The sequence below is a fragment of the Oryx dammah genome, unplaced genomic scaffold, assembly GCF_014754425.2.
Source record: "Oryx dammah isolate SB20612 unplaced genomic scaffold, SCBI_Odam_1.1 HiC_scaffold_10, whole genome shotgun sequence".
Classification (NCBI taxonomy): Eukaryota; Metazoa; Chordata; class Mammalia; order Artiodactyla; family Bovidae; genus Oryx; species Oryx dammah.
The window spans coordinates 24,668,418-24,689,205 of NW_024070194.1; the positions used below are offsets into that span (position 1 = coordinate 24,668,418).

Sequence of the window (20,788 nt, forward strand, 5' to 3'; positions counted from 1 at the left end):
GGAGAAGACTCTAGAGAGTCCCTCGGACTGCAAGGAGATCAAACCAGTCAGTTCAGTTCAGTTCAGCTGCTCAGTTGTGTCCGACTCTTTGTGACCCCATGGACTGCAGCATGCCAGGCCTCCCTGTCCATCACCAACAGTAGGAGTTTACTCAAATGTATGTCCATTGGGTCGGTGATGCCATCCAACCATCTCATCCTCTGTCATCCCCTTTTCCTTCCACCATCAATCTTTCCCAGCATCAGAGTCTTTTCAAATGAGTCAGTTCTTTGCATCAGTTGGCCAAAGTATTGGAGTTTTAGCTTCGGCATCAGTCCTTCCAATGGACATTCAGGACTGATTTCCTTTAGGATGGACTGGTTGGACCTCCTTGCAGTCCAAGGGACTCTCAAGAGTCCTCTCCAACACCACAGTTCAAAAGCATCAATTCTTCAGCGCTCAGCTTTCTTTATAGTTCAACTCTCATATCCATACATGACTACTGGAAAAACCACAGCTTTGACTAGATGGACTTTGTCAATCCTAAAAGAAAGAAATCAACCCTGAATATTTATTGGAAGGACTCATGCTGAAGCTCCAGTACTTTGGCTATCTGGTGCGAAGAGCCGACTTGTTGGAATAGACCCTGACGCTGGGAAAAACTGAAAGCAAAAGAAGAGGGCAACAGAGGATGAGATGGTTGGATGACATCACTGACTCAATGGACATGAATTTAAGCAAACTCTGGGAGATAGTATAAGACAGAAGAGCCTGGAATGTCACAGACCGTGGGGTTGCAAAGAGTCAGACTCGACTTAACGACTGAACAAGAATGACAAATATCTTCTTTGGTGAGGTGCCTGTTAAAATCCTTGGTCCATTTTTCAATTGGGTCATTTTCTTGTGGTTGAGTTTTAAAAGTTCTTTATATTCTGGATAAATCTTTTATCAGATGTGACATTTGCAAATATTTTCTCCTAGTTTGTAGCTTATGTGCTCATTCTTTTGATATAGTCTTTCACAGAAGTTTTTAACTTTATTGAAGCCCGTTGTATCAGTTATTTCTCTCATGGATCATATCTTTGGTGTTTTTTCTGTAAAGACATCACCATACCAAGGTCATCTGGAACTCTTGCCCCTATGTTGTACTCTAGGACTTTTATAGCTTTTTTTTTTTTTTAACCTTTAAATCTGTGATCCATTTTGAGCTAATTTTTAGAAGAGTGTAAGGCCTGGATCTTGATTTTTTTTTTTTTTTGCATGTGGGTGTCCCATTTCTCCAGCATCATTTGCTGAAAAGATTATCTTTTCTCCAATGTCTTACTTTTGCTCCTTTTTCAAAGATCAGCTGATTGTGTCTTTGGAGGTCTATTCTGTTCCGTTGATCTGTTGGGTCTGTTCTTGCACCAATATCACACTATCTGAAGTTTTATTTTTTAATAGTTTTTTATATTTAAAAAAGTTTATTTATTTATTTGGCTGCATCAGGTCTTAGTTGCAGCAACTCGGGATCCCTTGTTGCATCCTGAGAACTCTAGAGCACGCGGCTCAGTAGTTGTGACACCAGGGCTGAGTTGCCCTGCAGCATGTGGGATCTTGGTTCACTGACCAGGGATCGAACCTGTGTCCTTAGCACTGGAAGGAAGATTCTTAACCCCTGGACTACCCGGGAAGTCCCTAAGGCTTTATATTAAGTCTTGAAGTCAGGGAGCATCAGTCTCCCAACTTCATTTTTTCTCCTTCGATATTGTGGGCCTTCTGCTCTCTCTGTAAACCTTGGAATCAGTTTGTCAGTAACCACAAAGTAACTTGCCAAGACTTTGATGGGAACTGCACTGAGTCTATAGGTGACACCTTGATGATACTGAATTTTCTTATCCATAAACCTGGACTATTTCTCTACTCATTTGGTTCTTCTTTGACTTCGTTCGTCAGAGCATTCTTCATTTCTGTTACAGTGTTATTGATCTCCAGCATTTCTTTCCAGTTCTTTCTTAGGATTTCCAGCTCAGCTTACATGGTGTGCTGCCTATTTTTTTCTGTTAGAGCTCTTAGCATATGAATCATAGTTGTTTTAAACTCCTGGTCTCATAATTCCAAGGTCCCTGGCCCTCCTGATGCTCACTCTCTCTCTTCAAATTTTTATTTATTTATTTTTGCTCTTTGGCATGCCTTGGAATTTTTTCTTGTTAGCTGGATGTGATGTTCTGTATAAAACAAACTGCTGTAAATAGGCCTGGGCTCCAGAATCACTGTGAATGGTGACTGTAGCCATGAAATTAAAGGCCACTTGCTCCTTGGAAGAAAAGCTATGACAAACCTAGACAGCAAATTAAAAAACAGAGACATTAGTCTGTGGACAAAGGTTCATATAGTCAAAGCTATGGTTTTTCTAGTAGTCATGTATAGATGTGAGAGTTGGACCATAAATGAGGCTGAGCACTGAAGAATCGATTCTTTTGAACTGCAGTGCCTGAGAAGAGTCTTGAGAGTCCCCTGGACTACAAGGAGATCAAACCAGTCCATCCTAAAGGAAATCAACTCTGCCTATTCATTGGAAGGGCTGTTGCTGAAGTTGAAGCTCAAGTTCCAATACTTTGGCTGCCTGATGCGAAGAGTCAACTCACTGGTAAAAGACCCTGATGCTGGGAAAGACTGAGGGCAGGAGGAGAAGGGGGTGACAGAGGATGAGATGGTTGGATGGCATCACTGATTCAAAGGACATGAACTTGGGCAAACTCTGGGAGATGGTGAGGGACAGGGAAGCCTGGCGTGCTGCAGTCCACAGGGTCCCTAAGAGTTGGACACAACTTGGCGACTGAACAACAACAACAAATATTCTATCAAATGGATGGGCAGCATTTTATCTGTTTGTTAGGTGATGGACATTTGGGTAGTCTCCACTTCTTAATGAATAATGCTGCTGTGAACGGCTATGTAGTCGTAAGTTTTCACTTCTTTGGGGTACATGACTAGGTGTGGAATTGCCAGGTTACATGGTAACTTTATGTTTAACTTTTTGAGGACCTGCCAGGCTATCTTACAAGGTGACTTCATCATTTAAAATTTTCACCAGTAGTGTATGAGGGGTCCAATCTCTGCACATCTTTATTATCTTCTTTGATCACAGTTATCCTGATGGCTGTCCCATGGGGTAACTCACCGCCATTCTGCTTTGCATTTCCTTAGTGAGGAATCTTTTCACAAGCCTGTAGTTTATCTGTATATCTTCTTTGGAGAAATGTCTACTTAGATCCTTTGCCTGTTTTTAATAGAATACTTATCTTTCTATGATTGAGCTGTAAAAGTTCTTTATATATTCTAGATGCAAGTCCCAATGTGCTTGCTTGAATAGGAGGAAAGGTTTCCAAACTTCCGATTTTATGTTCTGAAGGAGTCTATGAGGCTGACTTATTCTTTTCTCTGTTTCCCTGTGGCTTCTTTACAATTTTAACTCAGCATGAATGACATTGTTTCTGGAGCACTGCCACTGCTTCTGTTGGAAATTCTGAAGTTTCAGCATTAACACTCTACAACCATCAGATGACACTACCCAAACACACAACGACCCTACCATCGTCTCTTAAGGGGAAAGACAGTTTCCTCCATAAAACAGTCAAATTCAGATCATTTTAAACTTTTATAAAGTTAGAGTGACGCTTATATCATATCTAGGAATCTGGCTAATCATCTCTGGTGCTTTTAAAATGTCCATAAATTGACACTTTTTTCTTTCAAAAGGGACTCATCCCCCATCCCTGGAATAGGGCCTGAATTATGTGATGCATTTGCAATGAATTAGGGTCGTGTCACTTTTAAGACTAGGGGACAAAAGGCACCATGGCTTCCTCCTTGCCATCTCTCACTCGCTCTGGTTATGAGGATACTTGAGCAGCCCAGCGGAGAGATCTATGTGATCAGGAACTGTGGCCTCCAGCCAATAGCCGCATTGAGGGCGCCAGCTTGGAAGTGGTCCCTCCAGCCCTCGTCAAGCCTTCAAATGACTGCAGCCCCGACAACATGCTGATTTGGGACCCATGAGCGATCCAGAGCCAGAACCACCCCAACTTCCTGACCCACAGAAAATAAGACAGGACAGATGCAGGTTGTGTTAAGCCAGTACGTTGGGGGTAATTCATTATGCCATAGATAACTAATACAACATCTAAAAAATGATAAATAGAAGAGTAAGTGTATTTCTCAACATAGTACCAATGGCACGAGTCTAAGAATATCTATAGAACGTATGAAAAACAGCATTCTCTCTATGAAGTAGCCTAAATCGAATCCACAAGGACAATTCTTTAAAATGTTACCTGAGAAGCAGGGGTTCTTTAGTCTGAGGACTCTCTAAAGCCATTTGCAAGATTCTGTCTGCAGGATTGCCTTTTTCCACAGAAGGGAGACCACACATTTATATAAGATTTCCAAGACTTTCGTGACTCCAAAAAACTAATAACCACTTTCCTAAGGCATGACAGATGCTATCTTAAATCCCAGCAAGTTTCTATAATCGGGTTTAAACTGCCTGGGTGTGACACTGTGCCTGGGGGATCCCGGGATCTTTTCAAGGAGGATTTATTGTGACTTGAGTGAGCTTACCCAGCGGGAAAAACCTTTGCCACACTTGGGGCATTCGTAAACAGTCGGGACGAAATTGGTATCGTGGTATTTCTTGAAGTGCACATTTAGAAGCTGCTGCTGTCGGAAACATTGACTGCAGGCGAGACAGACAAATGGCTTCTCTCCAGTATGGGTACGTCTGTGAACTGTCATATGACGTTCCTGGAAGGCAAAAAAACAAACAGGCTTAGCTACTGACGATTTTTTAGTATCAGGCATTATTTATTGTGTGCGTTCAGTCACTCAGTCGTGTCTGACTCTTTGTGACCTCATGGACTGTAGCCTGCAGAATACTGGAATGGGTTGCCATTTCCTCCTCCAGGGCATCTTCCTGACCTAGGGATTGAACCTGCATCTCTGGCATTGCAGGCGGATTCTTTCCCGCTGAGCCACTGGGGAATTTCCCTCCTCCTCCAAAGACGTGTGCATTTTTAAGAAAAAACAAAGCCAATGCATTCTCGACACAGCCCTACCGCGGAAGCAGCACAGTATGGCCTCTAGGAAGTGAGGTCGTACCTGGTCCTTGCCCCCAGGTTACCAAGTTCTCATGATTAATCCCAGCCAGTCCTTCCCTCCTGGGGGGATGAGGCAGACCACACTTGGAAGAGTGAAACCGAAATCAATTTCCTCTCCAGGAGAGCTCATGTAGCTGCAGCCTCATTTCTGTAACTATTTGCCATGATCCGAGTTTACAAAGAGCAGACAGATCCTGCAAACTTGAAAACCTATCGTTAGAGTTTCAATTCAGTGGCTATTTGGGGGTGGAAGGAAGTCAAGCATCTAGATGTCTTCCTGGCTATTACCCGATGGTGTGACAGCTAATCTCCATATCGATTTAAAAGCACAGTGGTGAAAATCATTGTTCTCAGCAAAGAAATCACCAGAAATTTTAACTAAGATTTACATGAGTAACTCATTTGGGGAATCAAGACAAAAATATAGATCCTACATGCTGTGGGACAACTGAGTTGACGTGCTGCAACTACTGAGCCTGGGCACCTAGGGCCCCGTGTGCCGCAACGAGAGCCCACCGCGATGAGAAACCCAGGCACTGCAACTAGAGAGCAGCTTCCAATTTCTGCAACTTGAGAAAGGCCACACGCATCAGCAAAGACCTGGCACAAGCAAAAATAACAAGACACACAACAGTCCTGCTTGGTGTGGCTGCTCTGACTCACGTTTGGGCAGCCCCACTGCCTTTGCACCATCAATGCCAACATCACATAGCGAAAGGGCAGAGAGTGTGTTGGCAGTATAACTACTTAATGACAGTGACTTTGACCTTATGCTTCTGATTGGCTTCAAGGACCTCAAGGGGTCTGTGAGACACACTTTTGAACCCACACTGTGAAAACAACTCTTGGCTCATACACAGCTGTCTTTTGGCTATTCTGAATAGTCTCTTTTATGGAAGGCACGATTTTCCAGAATATGTTCAAAGTGAAAGGGAATCCCACTCCAGCCCTTCCTTCTTCCATCTCCCCCCGGCCCCCAGCACCTGCCTGGAGTCCCTGATACACAGTACCTGCTGGCAAGCGTAGTTGCAGTATTCACACTTGAATCTCTTCTCATTTTTGTGAGTTTTCTGGTGCTGGATAAGGGTGTAGCGATCGTGGAACACAGCAGGGCAGTAACGGCATTTCATCTCTGCAGTTTCGTACGTGTGCAGGTTGCGCAAATGGACACCTAAAAGCATCATGGAGCACCATGTACAAGAAGTTATTTTCTGTGAGGTCAATTTCCCCCTACTCTTCAAGTAGAGTTTCTCAGCCTTGGAACTACAGGCAGTCCTCAGAGATACTGCAGGCTCCCTTTCAGACCATTCAGTTCAGTTCAGTTCAGTCGCTCAGTCGTGTCCGACTCTTTGCGACCCCATGAATTGCAGCACGCCAGGCCTCCCTGTCCATCACCATCTCCCGGAGTTCACTCAGACTCATGTCCATCGAGTCCCTGATGCCATCCAGCCATCTCATCCTGGGTCGTCCCCTTCTCCTCCTGCCCCCAATCCCTCCCAGCATCAGAGTCTTTTCCAATGAGTCAACTCTTCGCATGAGGTGGCCAAATAAACAAATATTAATACATGGATGTTTTTGCTTCCCAGTGCCTATAAATCTTATGTTTATGCTAGACTATCATCTGTTAAGTGCGCAGTAGCATTGTGTCTAAAAAACCGGATGCATGCTTTAATTTAAAACTACTTTACAAAAATGCTAACTGGCATCTGAGCCTTCAGCAAGTCATACTCTTTTTGCTGGTGGAGGATCTGAAATATTGTGAGATTTATACCAAAATGTGATACAGAGACAAGAAGTGAACAAGTGTAGTCGGAAAAAAATGGTGCAAATAGACTTGCTTAATGCAGGGTTGCCACAAATGTTCAATGTGTAAGAAACACAGCATCTGAGGAGCACAATAAAGCAAACTGAAATTGCTGGTAGTAACACTTGAAGCTGGCTGATGTCTTCCTGGGCAGGGTGGAGGCGTCCTGGGTGCTGCAGGATGTATGTTTAACAGCCTTGCTGGCCTCCACCCTCTAGCACCAGTCGCATCCCTTCCTCCCCAGGGTGATAACCAAAGTGCCTTCAGATACTGCCAAATGCCCACCTCCCCAGCCATAAAGTCATTCTCAGCTGAAAACTGCTGCTTTAAATGCACAGTGTACTGACATCTCATGCTAATATTCTTTCTCATGGAGTTAAGCACATAAGGTAGGATATATCGGACCCAACATGTTTGGAGAACCTTACTATGTGGGTGGATTTTTAGGATAATGTTAAGATGGTTTTACGTGAATGTCTGTGCACATGCTGATTGTGTCTGACTCTTTGCAACCTTACGGACTGTAGCCCACCAGGCTCCTCTGTCCACGGGGTTTCCCAGGCAAGAATACTGGAATGGGTTGCTATTTCCTTCTCCAAGGGATCTTCCCGATTCTAGGATAGAACCCATGTCTCGCGTCTCCTGCATCGGCAGGCGGGTTCTTTACCACTCTGTTGCCTGCTGCTGCTGCTAAGTCGCTTCAGTCGTGTCCGACTCTGTGAGACCCCATAGGCGGCCTCCTACCAGGCTTCCCGGTCCCTGGGATTCTCCAGGCAAGAACACTGGAGTGGGCTGCCATTTCCTTCTCCAATGCACGGAAGTGAAAAGTGAAAGTGAAGCCGCTCAGTCGTGTCCGACTCTTAGCAACCCCATGGACTGCAGCACACCAGGCTCCTCCACCCATGGGATTTTCCAGGCAAGAGTACTGGAGTGGGGTGCCACTGCCTTCTCCCTAGGATGGTTTTATGTAACAAAGATATAACCTCTGCAATTTTTGCATAATTTTAAAATATATATATTTATTTGGCTGCACCAGGTCTGAGTTGGGGCATGCAGGATCTAGTTCTCGGATCAAGGATCAAACCTGAGACCCCTGCCTTGGGATCTCTGAGTCTTAACCACTGGACCACCAGGGAAGTCCCTAGCCTCTGTATTCTGACTTAAAAGCCCAGACGTTCTGTTAGATGTCAATCTTCTGATTTTTCCTATGTCGTAATTGACAGACACACTCTAAGATAATTTCTTGTCAACTGAGTCTAGTGCGAGTTGGCTTTGTGATCCTTTGTGTCAGAGGCAACACTAAAATCGACAGCTGCTGGGTGGAGGTACACACGTCAGGTGTGCCGACTCAATCATTTAAAGAGCTAGGTATCTCCTATAGAGACAAGAAGGAAGGCTGAGCTTGTTTATGGAACAGCTCATGACATGTATGGACAGTGTCACTGACTCAGATGGGCCATAGCCTGTATTTCTTGGTGGTGGTGTCGGAAATGTCCCTTCTTGGCAACTGGTTCATGGTTCAACGCTCTATAAGGTCGACTGGGCTGTGTTTTGCAACTGACAAAGATTTTGAAGAAAAACAAAAGCTAAGGCTTCACTAAACACCTTTACCCTTTCAGAAATGTTTTCAAAATAGTGACTTTCATCTCTAGAATCTCTCTGGGCAAACTGGGGACTCTATCTCTGCTGGCATATTCTGAGCATCACAGGGTTATGTTTTAGGAAGAGGACAGAGGCAGTGGAAACTGAGGGACCAGGAACCCTGGAACAAAGGAGAGAGGCTGGCTCACTCACTCTACCTGTCCCCCACCCCTGACACCAACTACCACCAGTTTCCCCTGAAGCTGGCATATGACCCCAGCTCTCAACCCGGCACTCAGACGAGCTCAAGGTGCCTCCTCTGTTACGATGGTTTACCTGGTCACAATGTGGATTTCATGTCACAGGAAGAGGACTGTTTCAATGATGCAAGTTCCTTATGGAAAGAACCATGTCTCGCTTCTTACTTTTGTACCTTTAGTTCCCAGAACTTTTCAGGGTCACAGCAGGGGGTTAAGAAAAGCTTGCTGAGTGTCAGGACACTGATAACAGATTCAGAACCTGCAACGAGGCCATGTCCTGGCATCCTGGTCACGGGACTCTGGGGTAAGTTCGCTTTCTGTCTCTGATCCCCTTCGTCATTTGTGAAAAAACAGACCCAATACGGAGCCAAGTAACACCTGGAGGAAGCCCATTATGAGCTCAAACGCCCGTGAGAGCGCATCTGTGTACCTAGACAGGACCTGAACCAAACTCTGAAACTGCAATTATGAATATAGCCACAAGATGGCACCATAGGACCTCTTAAAAAAAAAAAACCCAATCACTGAAAAAAAACCAAAAACCCCCCAACTCAACCCCAGGAGCAGTTCTTGAATCTTACTGCCTCCCTGGCACCAGGCCCAGGGCTCCTTAGGTTTCCCAGAGCTGCACACAGTGCAGCCAAAAGAAGTCAGTAGCACTGACATGTAAATGCTATCATGTGTAAAACAGATCGCTGGTAGGAAGCTGCTGTGCAGCACAGGGAGCTCAGCTCAGTGCTCTGGGGTAACCTAGTGGGATTGACCTAGAAGGGTGGGATGGGGCGGGGTGGGAGAGAGGCTCAAGAAGGAGGGCATATATGAATACATATAGCTAAGTCACATTGTACTGTAAAGCAGCTATGAAAAGTGAAAGTCTTCGTGGCTCTGTCATATTCAAGTCTTGCAACCCCATGGACTTTAGCCTGCCAGGCTCCTCTGTCCATGGGATTCTCCACGCACGAATACTGGAGTGGGTTTCCATTTCCTTCTCCAGAGGAGCTTCCTGATCCCGGGATTGAACCAGGGCTCCTGCATTGCAAGCAGATTCTTTACCGTCTGAGCCACCAGGGAAGCTCAAAGCAACTACACATCAACGAAAAAAAACAACAAAGGAAGTTCCAGACGCCAGACACTCACGCAGGTCGCTCTTCCTGGCGATGATGGTGGCGCAGTGTGGGCACTGGTACTTGGGGACATTCTCGCTGTGCTTCTGCAGGACGTGCATCTTCATGGTCCCACTCTGGGTGAAGCGGGCATGGCAGATGTGGCATTCGTAGGGCTTCTCCCCTGGGACACAGAAGACAACAGTGACCGTCTGCTGAGGTGCTCCACCCCGAAAACCCTGGTGCTCCGCAAAGGACACCTGGGGCTGAAAGCCTTTCTTTCCCCCAATATTCCCTTTTCAGCTCCTTCATCCTACGTCTGACTCTCCAAAGAGCGCGAGATCCCTAAATCAAGCCGGACAACATCATGTCCAGCTGTGTGGACAGTGGGCCAGAGGGAGCGACTCTCCTAACATCTGGTGGCTGCTCATGGTTCAAGGCCCACGCGTGCCTGTGTGCTCAGGGGCCCAGTCATGTCCAACTCTTTGTGACCCTATGGACTATAGCCCGCCAGGTTCCTCTGTCCATGGGATTCTCCAGGCAAGACACTGGAGTGGGTTGCCATGCCCTCCTCCAGGGGATCTTCCTGAACCAGGGATGGAACCCCCGCCTCTTGTGTCTCCTGCGTTGGCAAGCGGGTTCTTTACCCCTAGTGCCCCCTGGGAAGCCCTCAGAGAAAGCAATGCGTGGCCTATCTGGCCTTAGCAGGAGAGACTCCCACCTGAATGTATTCTCATGTGCCGCTTCAGCTTGTAGCTGTCTTTGCTGGCATAGCTGCAGAGGGAGCACTGAAAGGGGCGCTCACCCGTGTGCGAGCGGATGTGGCGTTTCAACTTGCTCGCCTGGTAAACAAATGAAAGATATTTATTGCAATGGAAACGTCAAACCTGCGGACTCTTGAATAAAGCAGCATTATAAAAGATATGTAAATGAGTCCAACGTTAACATCAGAGCCCATTTCACACCCCGGAAAACACGCTAAGCCTTTCATTTTCCTTTCTGGGTTGGATGGTGTCCTTCATCTGAGTTGTGTGCACTGAGATCCTCGGGTGACAATGAGCGGGAGGACGAAGAGACTCTCACCTTCAGCTTCGCTTTGCAAAAGAAGATGGAAATCCAGACGCTCAGAGCAAACACGATTTTATTTTCAATTCTAAGGTAACATCCTCTCAAAAGTGGCAATGTTTAGATTATGCTGCAGAAGCGCGCAGGCCACAAAACTATTGTTTGTGTAAATAGAGAAACTTGAAACCTGAGCTCTTGAATGGACCTGCGTCTGTTGGAGGCACTTCACAGCTCCAAGTCTTGTGGACCCTAAACAGCCCAGGGATGGAGGAAAGCCTCCTTGGTAATTAAGAAGAGGTTCCAGGGACTTCCCTGGTGGTCCAGTGGCTAGGACTCTACGCTCTCAAAGCAGGAGGCCCAGGTTCGATCCCTAGTCGGGGAACTGGACCCCACATGCCACAAACCGCAGCGAAGAGTGAAATAACTATCTTTTAACAAAAGAACAGGTTCCACGCGGCAGTAGTTTCTCCATGAGAAGTAACTTAAAAAAATTATTTTATTCTTGAATGCCTTGGGTCTTTCTTGTGCACAGGCTTTTCTCTCGTTGCAGAGAGCGAGGGCTCCTCTCTGGTTGTGGTGCACGGGTTCTCATCGCAGTGGCCTCTCTTGCTGGGGAGCATGGGCTCTAGGTGCTCAGCCTTCAGCAGTTGCGGTGCATGGGCTTAGCTGCTCCGGGGCATGTGGGATCTTCCCAGATCAGGGATTGATCGAACCGGTGTCCCCTGCATTGGCAGGCAGATTCTCATCTTCTCTACCACCCGAGAAGTAACTTTTAAGTAGAAGAAAAGTAACATTTAAGTAGAAAAAAAAATACATTACATTCTAATTTGATTAGAATGTATGTACCCTACTCACTTAAAAGGTAGACACGCCCCTCATTTGATCTTTTTTTTGTTGTTGTTGCCTATTTTATTACCTTCAAGAACTGTTCTTACTCTGTAATCACTTATTTTGGGCCTTTATCTACCTTTCGTAGAATAGAAGGTAATCGCCTGGAATACAAATGTCAGAAATCCCTAAGCAGTCTCTCTGTAATCTTAGGAGGGCTGCACTGGGCTGGGTTCCCTAATGTGCGGCAACTACACACAAGCCTGAAGAACATTCTAGAATAGGGGAAGACTTGGAAAACAAGAGCCAAACCAAAACAATTCGGCTTTTAGATTTTCATTTTTATTTATCTACTTCTGGTTGGACTGGGTCTTCGTTGCTGCGGACAGGCTTTCTCTAGCTGCAGTGAGCGGGGGCTACTCTCCGTTGCAGTGTGCCGGCCTCTCATTGCGGTGGCTTTTGTTGTAGCAGAGCACAGGTGCACCAGGCGCACAGGCTTTGGGAGTTGCGGCACGTGCGCTCAGTAGTTGTGGCCCACGGGCTTGGTAGCTCTGTGGCTTGTGGGATCTTCCCAGACCAGCGATTGAACCCCTGCACTGGCAGGCTGATTCTTTATCCACTGTGCCACCAGGGAAGTCCCAGCTTAGATTTTTAGAAGAAAAAAAAGATATCGTTGAGCGTACCAGAAAGCAAAACAAAAAGAACTTTAAAAATCATAGCACAAAAGGTTTGATAAGTTGCATGGTGTGAATGATCAAAGAAAAGTGCTAGTCATATAGGCGTGTCCAACTGTGCGATCCCATAGACTGCAGCCCGCCAGGCTCCTCTCTCCATGGAATTCTCCAGGCAAGAATACTGGAGTGGGTAGCCATTCCCTTTTCCAGGGGATCTTCCTGACGCAGGGATTGAACCCAGGTCTCCTGCACTGCAGGCAGATTCTTTACTGTCTGAGGCACAAGAGAAGCCCATCAAAGAAGGCTGTGTGTAAACCTTCTCTGGACAGCTGTGAAAGCGAGGATGGGGAGAGAGGGGAGTTCAGAAGCTGCTATACCTGTACCCCAGCCTTACTCACTCCTGCTGGCACTTGGGGTATAGGGGTGATGTCAGGGAGGGGGCTTGGGCTACTCCTTCTTAGAGCAGACCAGCATGCTAGACGTCGAAAGTGCCAACAAAACAAAACAAAACAAAACAACCCAACAACAAGGCGATGGCAGCAGCAGAGGGTCAGGGTTGAGGCCAACTCCAGAGACAGGTCTCAGCGAACCTGGGAGTGTGTGCTGATACCTGGCAGGACAGCAATCAAAAGTCTACGCCACGTTTACGACCTTCAGATGGCTTCATTCTGTGAAACCCCGCATTTGTGTTTTTGAAATGAAGCAGGAGCCTATACTTCTCTGGTGGCTCAGACAGTAAAGATTCTGCCTGCAATGCAGGAGACCCAGGTTCGATTCCTGGCTTGGAAAGACTCCCTGGAGAAGGGAAAGGCAACTCACTTCAATATTCTTGCCTGGAAAATTCCATGGACAGAGGACCCCAGGGGGCTACAGTCTATGGGAGTCCCAAGGAGCCGGACCCCTGAGTGACTTTCACTTTCAGGATCCTATGGTCCTTGCTGCGTCCCCGCGCCCGCACCCCGCCAACTGATGTTCTCTGCCTGCCTTTTGTGTGGAAAACTTCAGTCAAAGAGTAAGTTCAACCAGAGAGTGAGAAATGCTGAAACAAATGAAAAACCAAGTGAGAAGAGACTAAGTAATAATGATGTTTTCATTAAGCATAGGGAAGGACCTTTAGTTCTTTCTCAAGGGCTACAGATAATATTCTGGGCCATATCCTGTGGACTGTCTTACAGATACTAAAACACCAGGTGGAAAAATTAACTACATGAAGACCAGATGGCACCCAGGACATGAGCTGCCACAATTCTGAGAAATGGCCTCAAAGAAATGGGAACAAAGGGATCCTGGAACTGAAGATTAACTGTACCTAAAACAACCAAGATGATGCTGGTCCAACCAGTGACGACCAATTTGAAGATGAGTGTTACAGATGGCTGCCGTTTCTGCTTGTAGCTCCCCGCTGCCCAACTGTCTATAAAGGCTCTCACCCTCTGCTTGTCGGGGTGGGGGGAGTTGGCCTTTGGACAGATTTCTGCCACCTTCTCCCTCAAGTTGCTGCTGGTGGTGGTTTAGTCCCTAAGTCGTGTCTGACTCTTGTGACCCCATAGACTGTAGCCCACCAGGCTCCTCTGTCCATGGGATTCTCCAGGCAAGAATACTGGAGTGGGTTGCCATTTCCTTCTCCATGGGATCTTCCCAACCCAGGAATCAAAACTGGGTCTCCTGCATTGCAGGCAGATTCTTTACTGACTGAGCTACGCTGGCACCTGAAATAAAGCAAACTTTCCTCTCCACCAACCTGGCCTGTTTATTGGCTTTTGAGTGGCGAGCAGCTGGACGCCCCCCCCCCAACACATTTTTGGTTACATTTTCATTATACAGTTACAACCTTTAACTCAGATGAGAAACAATTTTTAAAAATAGTAAGAGCAAAAAAGAAAATTATTTTTGGAATCAAATTCTGACACTGTCCTGTGAAATTTCCTAGTTGATGAAACACAGTTGCATCACTACTGCATTTAAACTTTCGCTGTCCCCTTTGGCTTAGTTGAGTTCGAGTGTCTTTTCCTTGCTCAATGGGCTCAGGACTCAGCATGTGCTGTACTGGACGGCAGAGTCCTTAAACCTTGCAGAAAAGTGACATTCAAAAGTAACTGTGATCCATTGGTTAAGAATCCGCCTTGCAACGCAGGGGACACTGGTTTGATTCCTGGTCCATGAGGATCTCACATGCCACCGAGCAGCTGGGTCTGTGAGCCACAACTCCTGAGCCTGTGCTCTAGACCCTGGGAACCACAATTACCGAAGCCCACACGCCCTAGAGACTATTGCTTCCAAACTACAGAGTAGCCCCCACTCGCTGCAACTAGAGAAAACCTGCATGCAGCAACGAAGACCCAGCACAGACAAAAATAAATAATTTAAAAAGTAACTGTACTCTTCTGCTGTCATTTCCCTGAGAATGAGCTCAATTTTCTGGGATGTACAAATAAAGCAATCTAGTAGAAACGATATGATAAAACTGAAGATTCAAAAAGGTGGTCTCTGTCCTTAAGAACAGAAATGGCCATGTTTAAATCTTTAAGCAAGTTGCTTTGCACGGAACCGAGTACCACTGAGGAAAGCTCAAAGATTTCGGCAAAAATTCAAACCGGATCTGTGTTCTGTGTTAGAGCAAATACATTTTGATTTTGTGGAATGAGTGCTACACGGAATGCTGGGTAGAATGTTTAAACAAATATGAGAATTATTTCTCAAGGACCATAGATTACTTGTAATCTGTACACCATAATATATTACTTTCACTGCTACTGCTGCTAAGTCACTTCAGTTGTGTCCAACTCTGTGCGACCCCATAGACGGCAGCCCACCTGGCTCCTCTGTCCCTGGGATTCTCCAGGCAAAAATACTGGAGTGGGTTGCCATTTCCTCCTCCAAGGCATGAAAGTGAAAAGTGAAAGTGAAGTCATTCAGTCGTGTCCGACTCCTAGCAACCCCATGGATGGCAGCCCACCAGGCTCCTCAGTCCATGGGATTTTCCAGGCAAGAGTACTGGAGTGGGTTGCCATTGCCTTCTCCAATTACTTTCACTAGTTGGTGTCAAAGGAAAAAAAAAAAAAAGAAATCATGTTTAAAAAAAAATTAAATTTAGAAACGAGAACGAGATATTGGAAGAGATTCTATTACCAGTTTGATTTACAGAAACTTCTTAATAAGACACTACGTACAAAGAGTGAACTTACTTCTACACTAGCGTACTTGCACACGGAGCATTTAAAGGGTTTCTCGTGAGTGTGTTTATAACGTCTATGCCGGACGAGTTCTCCACTGGTGACAAATGCCATGTCACAATCAGCACACTTGTGGGGCCTGGTTCCTGTAAAATCACACAGTTTATTCTTTCAAACAAGATTTAACAACAATTTATCTAGGCAGTTATAACGTATAATACTCAGTCTCAAAATGATTTAAAAATTCAGAAGAGGCTCTTTAAAGCAAATGCTCCAGAGAGATATGAGAAAAATCTTTGGACCATCCAATGTTTTTAACCAAAGTGGAAGAAAAAAAGATAAAACTAAAGTCTTAAAAAAGACACCATTTTTATTTAGAAACAGGTAGATTTGCCTTCTTACGCAAGTCTCAACATGCATCCTGCAAGGGAAATGCCCCCCTCAGCTGTTTACCTGTATGGGTGTTGACATGGTTCCGAAGGAGGGTGACTGTACGGAAAGCTTTCAGGCAAAGGTGACACACGTGGGGCTTTTCAGTGCTGTGAATTTTCACATGACGATTGAGACTCGAAATTCTAGAAGAGGTGAACTTGCAGAAGTTGCAGTGGAAGGTTCGTTTTACTTCTGCAGGAGGGAGAGACATTTATGTGTTTGTAAACATTTTCCTTTAGGTGCTCAAATTCCACTTAAATACATCAAAGTAACTTGGCACATCTTTTTTTTTTTTTTTTAACCTAAAGTGGTGACCCAACAAAAGACACTCCATGAAAACGGTAACCAAAAGAAAGCTGGGTGGCTATACTCATAGATAAAATAGACTCTGACAAAAACTGTTACAAGAGACAGATAAGAACATAATGTAGGGCTTCCCGGGTGACTCAGTTCGAAAGAATTCACCTGCCAGTGTAGGAGACATGGGGTTCAATCCCTGATCCAGGGAAGATTCCACCTGCTGCAGAGCAACTAAGCCCAGGTACCACAACTACTAAAGCCCGCACGCCCTAGATCCTGTGCTCTGCAACGAAAGAAGCCACCACGATGAGACGCCTGCACATCGAAACTAGAGAGCATCCCTGCTCTGCTGCAACTAGAGAAAAGCCCTCGCAGCCAAAAATAAGTAAGTAAGCATTTTTTTAAAAAGAACATAATACAATAGTAAAAGAGTCAAATCATCACGAAGAAATAACAATTATAAACACATGTGCACCTAATAATAGGTCCCCAAAATACTTGAAGCAAAAACTGAAAGAATTGAAAGTAGGAAGAGAGCCTTCAATAGCAGTTGGAGACTTCAACCACCCACCTTCAACAATGAAGAGCACACCTAGGCAAAATATCATCAAGGAAACAGGAGACTCAACATAAACCTATTTGACAGAATAGACTTCTATGAACACTCCACTCAACAAGAGCAAAATATATATTCCTCACAGGTGTATATGGAACCTTCTCCAGGAAAGACAATAGGGTAAACCAGAAAACAAGTGTCAATTAATTTTAAAAGACAGAAATAATCTGCCCTTTGACCATCACAGACTGAAGTCAGTAATCAATAAAAGAAAGGAATTTGGAAAAATTCACAAATATATAGAAGCTAAACAATACACTCCTAAAGGACCAATGGGTCAAAGAAGAAATTGCAAATACTTTGAGATGATGCTAACCACAAGTAAGAAGGGACAGTGGTGGCAGTGTGGTTTTCTAAACTGAATCACTTTTTAGCCCTGACCAACTGTTGCTAGAAGGAGGAAACAGCCAAAGGTAGCCAGATACACCTTTTTATAAAAGAGCTAAAAGTTGAAATTTCAAGGGTGAAATCTCATGATTTACATCAGAGAGAAACTAAACTTTTTAAAAACCTGAACAAATAAATTTTGAGGGGCAGGTTTATCCTCTTTCCTAGCTTCACCTAAACATCCCCTCCCCTTAGAAGATGTCTTGGCTGCCCTCTGGGTATCATTCTGTCCATCTCCCAGCACTGACACACTTGCTTTGGTCTCCATCAGACCTCCCAACCCCCAGGGGAGCAGATGGGGCCCAAGCTTCTATCTGTTGCTTTGTTTAGTCGCCAAGTCGTTTCCGACTCTTTGCAACCCCATGGACCGTACCTGCCAGGCGCCTATGTTCAGGGGATTTCCCAGGCAAGAATACTGGAGTGGGTTGCTATTTCCTTCTCCAGGGCATCTTCCCAATCCAGGGATCAAACTCGTGTCTCCTGCACAAGCAGGTAAATTCTTTACCACTGAGCCACCTTGGAAATCCAAGCTTCTATTTAAGTGCACCTAAGTAGAAAGGGAGTCTCTGCACTATGCTTTTAAAACATTTGATCACAAAACGCAAAACTCTTTTGCATTTGATTCACAATATAGAGTTCAAAGTTTCCTGCCATTCTGAAAACGACTAAAGCAACCACTACAAACTCAAACTGCCCTCTCCCCTACTAAAGAGAATCAGTTGCCCTGCTGTTTGCAGAACTTCTTGCACCAAGTGAACTGGCCTACCCTTTGCCATTTTTTGATTTTTCGTAGTGCTGGGTTTTTCAAGGTGTGCTTGACCCAGTTGAGGTTTCTCTTTTTGTTCTTCCATATTTAAGTTGGAAAATGTCAGAACAATTTCATCTCTTCCTTCATCTCCTGGCCTTGCTTCCACAAGAAAAAACTGCTCTTCTGATTTTTCACTGAATCCACCTTCAGCCAGCAGCTGTTCCTCTTCCTGACCTTTCTGGAGCTAATGCACAAAAACAAGTATTCAAACAAGTACAATACTGTTAATTACAGCCTGGTTTAACTCTTCACCTTGATTAAACCATAAAATCCACAGAGGAAAACATAAAAAAGTACAGAAAATTGTCCATTGCAACCAAAATGCTTAAACTGTAATTATTAAGCATCAAGGGTTTGAATGGAACATTAATACAGTTTAAAAACTCAAAGGATCTTATCATATTCTAATTAGTATAACTTCTTAAACTCTAAAAAAACTGCACAAGTTCCTCCATGATTTTTCTAGGACATATCTTTATTGTAACAATTTAATCTTCTTTTTTTTTTGGATGTGGACCATTTTTAAAGTCTTTATTAGATTTGTTATTGCTTCTGTTTTATGTTTTGGTTTCTTGGCTGTAGGCATATGGAATCTTAGCTTCCAGGGATCAAACCTGCAACCCTGCACTGAAATAAGAAGTCTTAACCACTGACCACCTGAGAAGTCCCTGTGTTTAAAATACAAAATTTAAACTGCTTGTCCATATATAATATTGCACAAGTTAGTTGCTCAGTCATTTCCAACTCTTTGCGACTCCATGGACTATAGCCCGCCAGGCTCCTCTGTCCATGGGATTCTCCAGGCAAGAATACTGGAGTGGGTAGCCATGCCTTTCTGAGGGATCTTCCCAACCCAGGGAAGGAGAACTCTAAAAAACAGTGTTCTGGCTCCCCCTTCCTTTTCTTAAAACCAGGTGTACCTTTACGGATCCAGTGCTTTCTTCCAGGTTCATTGCAGACTTGCTGTCTTCCCCAGCCCTGGTCACATTCTCCTCCAGAAGCTGGAACTGCATCACCTCCATCTCCTGCAGCGAGTATACCTCCTCCTGGACATTGAGGACACACTGGTGCAGGCTCTGCTGGGCCGTCTCCTCGAACCACACCAGCGACTGCACCCCACCGGCCTGGCTCACCGTCACCTGCATCTCGTCCTCCTGCTGGGGATCCAGCCAGCTCAGGTCCTGCAGTTCAGCCTCTTCCGAGGGGAAGTGCACGGTCCGCAGGGTCAGGATGTGCCTCTCGCTCTCCTCCGGGGCAGCCAGCACCAGCTCTGGCACCTCCTCCAGGATCGTGGTCTGGAGGGGCCCCTGAGCACTCTCCACCTCCAAACCCGCAGAGCCCGACTGTTCCTTTACTCCGCACACCCCATCACTGTCATTTTCCTCTTCCTCCTCCTTCTCCAGGGCCCTGTCTGGTATCAACTCTGGTTCTTTGATTTGGGTGAACTGCTCAGGGGGGACAGAGAGCTCAGCCCCTGCCATTATGACTCCGCCTCTGTCAGAGAAAGAAGCAAGCCTGTCTGGGTGGGCACAGTGGGGGGTTCAGCCTAGTAGGCTTTGGGGCTGATCAAGGCCCTATAAGATTCCAGCCCCCAAAGACTTGGGGGCTCACATGGGTCAGGACTAAGTTAACTCAGCCTAGGCTAAGGGGCTGAGGCTAAGCAGGATTTAGGCTAAAGTAGGTGTTTGTCTAGAAAATTCTAGAACCAAAAGATTTGAGCCTGGGCAAGCTTTCAGCAAATGCACATTCCAGGCCTGGAAGGCTTGAGACTGGCCAGGCTTTCAGCAAATGCACATTCCAGGTCCAGAAGGGTGGCTTGAACCAGCTTTCCACCAGGGCATAATTACAGACTGAGCGCCCTCTGAGCCATGGAGGCTTCAGGTCTAGGGCCTCTACCCACACAGCCCTGGCCTTCAGGCCTCAGGCTCACCACATGCCCCCTCCAGGCCTGGGGTGTCGTTCCCTCCCTGGACCACCTCTCCCCGCTTGGCCCCTCCATGACTGGGCCCCTCCCCCACCGCTCTGGTGCAGCTCCCGGGAACCTTTCCCCGCCATCCCGCCAACTCCCACTCCCGCGTCCACGCGGAGCAGCTCCTCCTCCAGAGGAGGCTGGAGTCTGGCCCCCCCTGGGGAGGATCCTCACCCAAGAAGCGTGGCCTGGACGCGCAGCCCGCTAAGTCCATTGGAATCTGCCTCGTGCTGCATGCTTGCAGGCCACTGCCTGCTGCTGCCAGCCGACTGGGTGCGAGGGTCAAAGACGGCAGTGCGCAGGCGCAGAGTGGGAATGGGGGGGGCAGCATGCAAGGGGCGTGGCCTGGGGAGAGGATGATGGAGGAGGCAGAAAGTGAGGGAGAGGAGGTGAGAGCTGCCGGGGGAGCTGCAGGTAGTGCTGAGACGATGGCCAGTGGGGATGGATGAAGGGAGAGTGGAGCGGGACCTGCAAAGGGCACTGAGACGGGGCAGCTGAGGGGGCGGCGTGCAGGGGGACCTGCAGGGGGCGCTGAGACCACGTGGGGGATGGACGGGGGCGTGGAGGAAGACCTGCAGGGGGCGCTGAGACCACGTGGGGGATGGATAGGGGCGGGGAGGAGGACCTGCAGGGGGCGCTGAGACCACGTGGGGGATGGATGGAGGGGTGGG

General features: G+C 46.4%; 1 protein-coding gene across 1 annotated transcript in view; it reads right to left on the reverse strand.

Annotated features, from left to right (window-relative positions):
- Window positions 1-19,629, reverse strand: part of CTCFL (CCCTC-binding factor like) — a 23,889-nt gene extending 4,260 nt beyond the window's left edge. The window contains exons 1-9 of the mRNA XM_040248651.1: window positions 19,288-19,629; window positions 19,069-19,194; window positions 18,107-18,332; window positions 16,059-16,229; window positions 15,618-15,751; window positions 10,587-10,707; window positions 9,900-10,049; window positions 6,128-6,288; window positions 4,582-4,764 (exon numbers count right to left, since the gene is read on the reverse strand). Coding sequence (XP_040104585.1) covers window positions 4,582-4,764; window positions 6,128-6,288; window positions 9,900-10,049; window positions 10,587-10,707; window positions 15,618-15,751; window positions 16,059-16,229; window positions 18,107-18,332; window positions 19,069-19,194; window positions 19,288-19,629 — 1,614 coding nt within the window. The remainder of the gene's footprint in view (window positions 1-4,581; window positions 4,765-6,127; window positions 6,289-9,899; window positions 10,050-10,586; window positions 10,708-15,617; window positions 15,752-16,058; window positions 16,230-18,106; window positions 18,333-19,068; window positions 19,195-19,287) is intronic.
- Window positions 19,630-20,788: the final 1,159 nt, after the last annotated feature.